A 9,791-nucleotide genomic window follows, 5' to 3' on the forward strand; every position below is an offset into this window, starting at 1 on the left:
CTCTCTCTCGTTCTCTCTCTCTCTCTCTCGTTCTCTCTCTCTCTCTCGTTCTCTCTCTCTCTCTCGTTCTCTCTCTCTCTCTCGTTCTCTCTCTTCTCGTTCTCTCTCTCTCTCTCGTTCTCTCTCTCTCTCTCGTTTCTCTCTCTCTCTCTCGTCTCTCTCTCTCTCTCGTTCTCTCTCTCTCTCTCGTTCTCTCTCTCGTTCTCTCTCTCGTTCTCTCTCTCGTTCTCTCTCTCGTTCTCTCTCTCTCTCGTTCTCTCTCTCTCTCGCTCTCTCTCTCGCTCTCTCTCTCTCTCTCGTTCTCTCTCTCGCTCTCTCTCTCTCTCTCGTTCTCTCTCTCGTTCTCTCTCTCTCTCGTTCTCTCTCTCGTTTTCTCTCTCTCGTTCTCCTCTCTCTCGTTCTCTCTCTCTCTCGTTCTCTCTCTCTCTCTCTCGTCTCTCTCTCTCTCGTTCTCTCTCTCTCTTCTCGTTCTCTCTCTCGTTCTCTCTCTCGTTCTCGTTCTCTCTCTCGTTCTCGTTTCTCTCGTTCCTCTCTCTACGTCTCTCTCTCGTTCTCTCTCTCGCTTCTCTCTCTCTCTCTCGTTCTCTCTCTCTCATCGTTTCTTCTCTCTCCTCTCTCGTTCTCTCTCTCTCTCGTTCTCTCTCTCTCTCGTTCTCTCTCTCTCTCGTTCGCTCTCTCTCTCGTTTCGCTCTCTCTCTCAGTATCGCTCGGCTCTCTCGCTCTCTCTCTCGGCCTCTCTCCGTTCTCTCTCGTTCTCTGCTCGTTTCTCTCTCGTTCTCGTTCTCTCTCGTTCTCTCTCTTGCTCGTTCTCTCTCGTTCTTCGTTCTCTTCTCGTTCTCTCTCTTCTCTCGTTCTCGTTCTCTCTCGTTCTCTCTCGTTCTCTCTCGTTCTCTCTCGTTCTCTCTCGTTCTCTCTCTCTCTCTCGTTCTCTCTCGTTCTCGTTCTCTCTCTCTCTCTCGTTCTCTCTCGTTCTCTCTCGTTCTCTCTCGTTCTCTCTCGTTCTCTCTCGTTCTCTCTCGTTCTCTCTCGTTCTCTCTCGTTCTCTCTCGTTCTCTCTCGTTCTCTCTCGTTCTCTCTCGTTCTCGTTCTCTCTCGTTCTCTCTCGTTCTCTCGTTCTCTCTCTCTCGTTCTCGTTCTCTCTCTCTCTCTCGTTCTCTCGTTCTCGTTCTCTCTCGTTCTCTCGTTCTCGTTCTCTCTCTCGTTCTCGTTCTCTCTCTCTCTCTCGTTCTCTCGTTCTCTCTCTCTCTCTCGTTCTCGTTCTCTCTCTCTCTCTCGTTCTCTCGTTCTCTCTCTCTCTCTCGTTCTCTCGTTCTCTCTCTCGTTCTCGTTTCTCTCTCGTTCTCTCTCTCTCTCTCGTTCTCTCTCTCTCTCTCTCGTTCTCTCTCTCTCTCGTTTCTCTCTCTCTCTCGTTCTCTCTCGTTCTCGTTCTCTCTCGTTCTCTCTCGTTCTCGTTCTCTCTCGTTTCTCTCTCTCTCTCTCGTTCTCGTTCTCTCTCTCGTTCTCGTTCTCTCTCTCCTCTTCTCGTTCTCGTTCTCTCTCTCTCTCTCGTTCTCGTTCTCTCTCTCTCGTTCTCTCTCTCTCTCTCGTTCTCGTTCTCTCTCTCTCTCTCGTTCTCTCTCCTTTTCGCTCCTTCAGAAGTTGATTTGTTTTATTTCTTTTTGGTTTCTTACCTCATGTTTTCCTTTTCTCATCTACTTTTCATCCTTTCCTTTTCCATTTTATTTTATTTCTCCTCCCATCCGCCACAGATCAGGTTGCAGCTGTGGGATACGGCTGGGCAGGAGCGTTTCCGTAGCCTCATCCCCAGTTATATCCGAGACTCCGCTGCCGCTGTCGTAGTATACGACATCACAAGTAGGTACTCCCCTCCGCGCCCGCCCACTCGACGTGCGTGCGTGCGTGCCCCTCCCCGCCCCCCCCTCCCCCCCCCCCCCCCCCCCCCCCCCCCCCCCCCCCTCAACCCTCATCCAGTTCTCCCCTCTCTTACCACCACCTCTTCCTCTTGCCCCTCTCTCCTTCTCCTTCTCTCCCTGTGTGCTGGTGCTAACGTGCTGCTCAGGTGAGGCTGCAGCTTTGGGACACAGCCGGCCAGGAGCGCTTCCGGAGTCTGATCCCTAGCTACATACGAGACTCCACCGTGGCCGTGGTAGTCTATGACATCACAAGTGAGTGCGGTCCCTACTGATGGAAAAGTGATGGAAGGATACCAATCAGAACAAAAAAACATCACCTCGTTTTTTGCTACTGGCTCAAGTCCCTTTTCTGTTTTTTCCATTCTCCTTTTTCCCTGTTCCTGATGCCTTCTGTCCCCTTCATGTTTGTGATATTTTCCTCCCCCTCTTTTTATGTGTCCACTTCTTCTTTATTTGGTCTGCTTTTTTGCGTGATTGTAGTCTGTGAATGTTTACGTATTAAATACAGGTATTAGTTTGCTAATTGATACCAGAATTGTTTTTTATTTTTATTTTACCTTTATTTAACTAGGCAAGTCAGTTAAGAACAAATTCTTATTTTCAATGACAGCCTAGGAACAGTGGGTTAACTGCCTGTTCAGGGGCAGAATGACAGATTTTTACCTTGTCAGCTCGGGGGTTTGAACTTGCAACCTTCCGGTTACTAGTCCAACGCTCTAACCACTAGGCTACCCTGCCGCCCCTGACAAAGCATTCGGTAGCATACATACAACCTAATTAGGCTACAGACCAAATAGCTTTCAATAGCAAAAATCAGTTGGTGAAATCTGTTATAGTAAAAAGCAGTTAAATTTGTCAATAGTTTACTAGTTTCCTTGATGATTTCCAGTTTTTTTCCAACAGAGCAATCCCATTTCTTTTCAATCCTTCCCTATCTTTATTTTTCTGGACTGTTCTTTTTTGTCCATGGCAACCATGACTTAGGTTTGTCACCCATATACAAAACAATGAAGTGTCTTATTCGTTTCGTTAGAAATAATTGGTATCGGCAGCTTTGATGTTGCTTCAGGGGCCTATTTTGCCCGACATGAAATAACAATGTTCAGTTTTCACTGAATTTTAACGTCTCTCTCCTACAATGTGTCCGTTAGATGATTGGCCATTAGGGGGAGATAAAAGCAGACATGGAGCTGCAGCAGGGCTAGAGGAAAAAAGATGTCTATTGATTTAACTGGCTCTCCGGGGAGGAAGTCTGACTGTCACTACAGAAAAACTGACACCACTTCCATAGAGGATGGACTGTTAAATACATATATACAGGATGGACTGTTAAATACATATATACAGGATGGACTGTTAAATACATATATACAGGATGGACTGTTAAATACATATATACAGGATGGACTGTTAAATACATATATACAGGATGGACTGTTAAATACATATATACAGGATGGACTGTTAAATACATATATACAGGATGGACTGTTAAATACATATATACAGGATGGACTGTTAAATACATATATACAGGATGGACTGTTAAATACATATATACAGGATGGACTGTTAAATACATATATACAGTCTATGGCCCTCAAACTCAACTCTGGACCCTGAAGCTAGTTTCACTGCTTGTTTTAGTTGTTCCCCTCTAATCAGGGACTGATTTAGACCTGGGACACCAGGTGGGTGCAATTAATTATCAGGTAGAACAGAAAACCAGCAGGCTCTGGACCTCCATAGGGAATGAGTTGAGTACCCCTGGTCTATGGGATAAACAGACAGGCAGAATACAAGGATATGGATAGATAACATAGTAGCCTAGATGGATGGAGGGTGTAGTGGTTAAATTATCCAATTGAATTGTCCCAAAACAATTATCATCCTAATCCTTTCGCCACAATTGAGTGGTGAAATGTTAGTCTTGACTCATGCAAATCCAATGTCCAGAGTTTGATTCAAGTTGAAAAATAATACATTTATTTGGAATTCTTCTGGTTACAAAATATAAAGAGAACTAACAAAACAAATTCTAATAATTCAAACAAACAAAAAACAAATGGCACGGTAAGGATGGTCTGGTATTGTGAAAACACTGAGCTGCCATTCCAGTCTCTACCAGTAGACCTTGGAGTCTGTAGATTTGAACTGTATTCTGCATCAGCCTGTAGAGGGGGCTACACACACTTGACAGGGGATTAATAGCAAACACACACCACATTTATTATTAATTTGAAACAAAGATGTACTATTTAACCTATTTGGCTCTTACATCTGGATAGGAACTGGGATCTGGATTTACTTTGTTTAATGAACTTACTTGTCACATTCTCTGTATATTTGTTACTGTCTCTGTCGTTCTGCTCATCACCACAAGTCTGTACTTGTCACATTCTCTGTATATTTGTTACTGTCTCTGTCGTTCTGCTCATCACCACAAGTCTGTACTTGTCACAACCTGAATGGAGATTAACATTTATTCTCTCCTCCCTCTCTCTCTCCCTCCTGTATCAGATGTCAACTCTTTCCAGCAAACCACAAAATGGATTGATGATGTCAGAACGGAGAGAGGAAGTGATGTCATCATCATGCTGGTGGGAAACAAGACGGACCTTGCAGACAAAAGGTGTGAGTGACATAATAACTGAAGGCTAAAGTCAGTCTAGTGTCAGTAAGCCTGTAGAGCTCTTCAGACCAGGGGCCTCATAACAGTTGAGTCAATTTTACACTAAATATCTTTGTGTGCCATTTCTGAGAAGACTGCGTGTGCACAAAAATATAGAGATTTCTAAACTAGATGGGTGCTGTACATGCATACGCATGTTTTCCATTATAAATCAGACCTGTCGTGAAACTGCACGCCTGAAAAACGCCCTTCATTCACCTTCTATGGTGTCGATAACACCCTTATTTGCTGTACAGTGTGGAAGTATTAGAATTAGGCCAAGATGGCCTCTAAAGGAAATAGCAATGGCGAACTTGTTCAAGTGTCTTTGGAGGTGTTGATGGAATGTTTTATTTTGTCGTGATATTTGCTATAGTCTGACCGTTTCTGAAAGACCAAAGCAATTGCAAGTTGTGGACCTGTAATTACTTTAGAATGCAAAGCTAAAAGAAATGGATTTAGGCTCTTCGCACTAACTGATGATTGGCTCTTTTTATTACAGTATATTCAGCTACCTGTTGTTATTAATGTGTCATTGTATATTATATATCATATAGTCCTGCTCCTTCTTGCAATGCATTCCTTCAGCCAGTAGAAACGGTGTACTCATGGTGTAAAGGTTGCAGGAGGATAAGCACATTCTCACCTTCAGTTTTATAAATACCATCTTTTGCGCGAGATCTGGCGCATATGTGTTTTGGGGCATATTTTGTACATATGCAACATTTTCTAGATGAGGCCCCAAGTCCTGAAGGGCTCTCTACATTAGAGCATACTACTGAATCCACTGACTGTAACTGTAGAGAGTTAATTTTTTATTTTTAAGTCAGACCTTTAGGCCCTGCTGTGTTGAGTGGGAAACGCTGTCCTCTAGGTACAGCTGACCAGGGACTTGTTGGCCACAACAAGGGGTCAAACCTCTTCCCTGGATACAGGCCATCTAGAGACGGAACTGTCTGGAGTTGAATAGACCACACACTTTCCAGTTTAGCATGACCTAGATATATTAGAATTATTCAGAGGTTCAACTGATCATATCAGTCTTATCCATTTGTGTGTTCAAACAATTGTGACAAACCGCTCCTTTTTATTTTAACACATGGTTTGCCACTATAACCCCCAATGCTTTTCGCCTTAAAACAACTGCTTTGAATTTCTATTCCCATGTTTACTGTATTGACTGACGTGTTGTATTATTGTTTTTAGATTCTATATGAGCTGACTGTATGCTGTTCATGTTTAACCCTCTTATCTACCTACCACAGGCAAGTTGCTATTGAAGAGGGTGAGAGGAAGGCCAAAGAGCTAAATGTAATGTTTATTGAGACTAGTGCTAAAGCAGGTTACAACGTCAAGCAGGTGAGTTTGTGACTGAGTCGTGCTCTCCGTCCATGCTTCTACTGCTGCGGCCTCGGCTCATCCTCGAATGGTCACCCATGTTCAGGGTCAAATGCTGCAGTAATGCTGCATGGGGTAGGTTTAGTTTAGCCCAATCCTTATATGTAAAGTCATTTAGAATTTCTGAAGTGACTTGCACAGGCACACCGTTCTGTAATACCCATTGATTGACCATTTTAGATTGAAGTGCTTTTCATTTGAATCCTATATGGTGTATTGAACCAGGAGCTGAGGTGGTACTCTGAGGTGTTGATGAAGTAGGAGCTGTGTGGGCACTCGACAGAGCAGAGGTTGCAGGAGGAGGAGCAGGAGGAGACACGGCATGTTCATCCTTCACTTCATGATGTTCATTCTCTTTTTCGTTTTCTCGTTCGTGTGTGTGTGTTTGTCCATTGTCGTGTGTCATCACAGACAGATAACCACAGAGGAAGGGGAACAGAGAGCCAAAGAGCTGAATGTTCTTTTTATTGAAACAAGTGCAAAGACAGGCTACAATGTCAAACAGGTAGAGCACAGCGTGCGTGTGTGTGACGTGTGCAGTGCTCACGCTTTCTTCTGATAGCTTCTCTCACACGTGTGCATATCACTGTGTGTTGAACACTGGCTTGTATTTACACTAAATGGGGTCCTTGGATTTGTCTCAGAACCCTTGCCTACCAATCTCATGTCAGTCATAATAAACAAAGACCAGAGGGTTCTTTGCACCCTGTAGAGGTGTGGGCTCAGAGTTGGTCTGGTGGGTGGGACAGAGTTTAGACTTGTGATCTACACCCCAGGTTTTATTTGAGGTGATTTCTCTAACCACTATCAAATGATTCTATTTAATGCATGATCTATCCAGCAGGTTAATGTATTGGAGGGTATTTTACCTCCTTTTAGGAGGAACTGTATATGATTACCGCTGTCTACCTTAAACCAATGAATGAACAAAGCTTGAATCAGTCTGGATTGTATCGTGAGCTCTACAGTAGGTTTGTGTGGAAGGCACGCTGTACAGATAATTTATGAGAGGCCTTTATTCAAACCCCCAGGCAAGTAAACATGAATAAAGCAAGCAGTTTCCCCTGTTCAAATCAACTGTAAGATAAAAGAATGAGCTCTGATTTGCTGATTTAGAATCCTAGATTGACCTATCAAAGGCACTCAAATTCAAGGCGCAGAGATTCTATGGGGTCTCATTTCTTATGGTGTCAGCCTCTGGACAGGTGAACCTTACAGTTTGCCTGTTTTAAAACATCGTAATTGGAAGCATTAAGAAGACCGGAAGCCCAAAGAGCTGCCCTGGCGCCTCTGTGGATGTCAGGGCAGGATGACTGGAGTGGTCTGACTCTGACCTATGAGGTCTGTTCTCTCTTTCCTGCAGCTGTTCCGACGTGTGGCTGCTGCCCTCCCTGGCATGGAGAGCACACAGGACAAGAGCAGAGAAGACAGTATCCTTATTCTACAAAGACACACTTGTGTGTATGACTACGCATGTTTTTCAGTGGCAATAGTAGATATAAATGCTTACAGATTGTACTCAAACATTTAGACACCTATTGGCTAGCTTGTAAACCTATTGAGAAGATGGAAGTGTTTCAAAGGACTTCATGTGTTCTTGTCTGACCTCCGAGTTGGTCCTTAACCCCTCCTTCCCCAGTGATTGACATAAAGCTGGAGAAGACCCCAGAACAGCCCGTCAGCGAAGGAGGCTGCTCCTGCTAACTCCAGCCTCTGTTTATCACTCTCTCCATCACTGTTTCTCTCGCTTTGTTCTTGATCTTTCTCACCCTGGCTTATCGGCCTCTATACTGTACCTATCCTCTCTGCTCTCCCTCTGAACCCCTTGATTCCTGACTCCTTCACCACAGCCTGAAAGAGAAGAACACTACCTGTCCGTCATCCTTGTCGTTGTGGAATCCCGTCGTGGAATCGCTGAGATTACCTTAAGCTTAACAAGCAAAATGTGGATGTGAATGCTATTTTATTTCCGTTGAACTTTAACTCTACTTTGGCAATGAAAAAGGAAATGATTTATTGTTACATTTTTCAAGCACTGGGTCTTGTTGTTCTGTAATACGCCATGCAAGTGACTCGTTCTTACGTCCTACTTCCGTGTTCATGCCCCTGGTCTTTTACATGGGCCTACAGATATCATCAAATTAATTGAAACGCAGTTATATATTACGCTTTGTGGATGGAACTACTTCTGCAGATGCATTTTATGACATTTTTTACAATTGAAGACTATTAAAAAAAAAAAAAGAAGCCTAGAACAGTTCAAAAACGACAAGCCTACTTGCATGGGTATACTCTGGAAATGGTTGGTTGCACAGTAGTCAAAAATGATTGCAGCATGTGAGAAACAGACTTCAGAGTAATGGATAACCGAGTGGAATTGTTCTGCCATAAGTGGGCTTAGCAGCCCCCAAGAATATCACCCACTCGGTAAACGTTGAGCACACCAACCTTTTTTACGCCGGTCCCACCACATAGCAGCTACAGTGTCACTCCACCGACGCATGGTATGACAACACAATGTAGGGAAACCACAAGAACTCACACACACACACAGCATGACACAATTCCCACCACAACGTGACGCAAAGTAACAATAGAACACAAGGGCAGTTTCACTACCACAACACGACCGTCCTTCATTATTCACCTTGTTCTCACAAATTAATAAAAGGTATCTTCACCTTGGCTGCCATTTTCTATTATATCTCTTGGTTAGATCTTTACTTTTTTCTAAAAGTACAATTATTACCATAGATGAAACGATATTGCTTTGGAGAAGGGTACTGTTTGCAAAATGATTTTTGTATATTGAGAAGTATCATATTCAACGCAAACCCAACTTCGTTAGATATGCAGACATGCCTTTGTAAGTGCTCATTGTAAGAGGGCTTCCATGGTTTGGGGATTTCCTAGCTTTGTTTGGTTTAATGTTATATCGACACTTTAGTTATTTTTTTGATCTTTTGTTAATGAGAATTATCTTACATGTTCATTCAATCCACAATGAGTTGTAATATTTATTTTGACTGGATCATGTTTCTTTTTTTATTACTGTTAATATGATCATTGTTGGGATGATCCCTAAATGACTAGAGTATTTTATCAACCACCTGATTATTATTATTTTTTCCCCAAACATGTCCTCCAGCTCTTCAGGTGATGTCACTACCCCTCCACCCCAAAATGCTCATTTGATCAAACTGAAGAAGAAAAAAACACAAACCTGGAGGAAAGTCCAGTAGCGGCTTGGTCCGTAACTTTTAATCTTTGGAATGGTTTTAACTGGAGGTTGGAGGCTGTCTGTGCTGCCACAAGCTCATCATTTGCACTGCTAGAAGTCATCAGTGTCTTATCGTCATCCCCAAGAAGGTCTGCGTTTAACTGAAATGTCCTTTTTTCATGGTTGAATAAATAGATAAATGCTAGACAAGGAGAGCTGCAAAGTGTGACTCGTCTTATTTCCTGTCAACTTGGTGATTCCAGTGTTTTATATTTGAATTCAATATTTCAAGTCTAAATCATTTTTATTTTATTTTACCTTTTTAACTAGGCAAGGCAGTTAAGAAACAAACATAATTGGGTCATAGTGGGCAACGTTTTGGCTGTCTATGACACATGGCCAAAACCAGCTGTCTTCCTCAGGCGGTGTGTTTTCTGGTATTGTACTGAAAGTGAAGACAAGGTGAAGGACAACGTATATTGGCCTGATGTCAGGGCAGGCTCCATCCTGTTTCAAGGGGAAGGTCTTGGGAAAGGTAAAATAATGTATACTCTAATCATGCCTGTCTGCACTCACCAGCAACACTGCA

At 43.2% G+C, this 9,791-nt stretch overlaps 1 protein-coding gene across 5 annotated transcripts in view; it reads left to right on the top strand.

The window, feature by feature from the left end:
* LOC109872606 (ras-related protein Rab-6A) overlaps positions 1-9,417 on the top strand; it is a 23,240-nt gene extending 13,823 nt beyond the window's left edge. Inside the window, exons 4-9 of one of the 5 annotated variants that reach the window (XR_004205984.1) lie at positions 2,060-2,165; positions 4,434-4,545; positions 5,850-5,943; positions 6,394-6,487; positions 7,346-7,412; positions 7,622-9,417. Coding sequence is in view for 4 of the 5 variants with exons in the window: in XM_031808064.1 (XP_031663924.1) it covers positions 2,060-2,165; positions 4,434-4,545; positions 6,394-6,487; positions 7,346-7,412; positions 7,622-7,686 (444 nt within the window). In the remaining variant the exon portion in view is untranslated. Of the gene's footprint in view, positions 1-1,748; positions 1,855-2,059; positions 2,166-4,433; positions 4,546-5,849; positions 5,944-6,393; positions 6,488-7,345; positions 7,413-7,621 lie in introns of all 5 variants that reach the window. The other 4 variants (XM_031808064.1, XM_031808066.1, XM_031808065.1 and 1 more) reach the window with 4 other exon arrangements.
* Positions 9,418-9,791: the final 374 nt, after the last annotated feature.

This window comes from Oncorhynchus kisutch, linkage group LG28 (assembly GCF_002021735.2).
Source record: "Oncorhynchus kisutch isolate 150728-3 linkage group LG28, Okis_V2, whole genome shotgun sequence".
Lineage (NCBI taxonomy): Eukaryota > Metazoa > Chordata > Actinopteri > Salmoniformes > Salmonidae > Oncorhynchus > Oncorhynchus kisutch.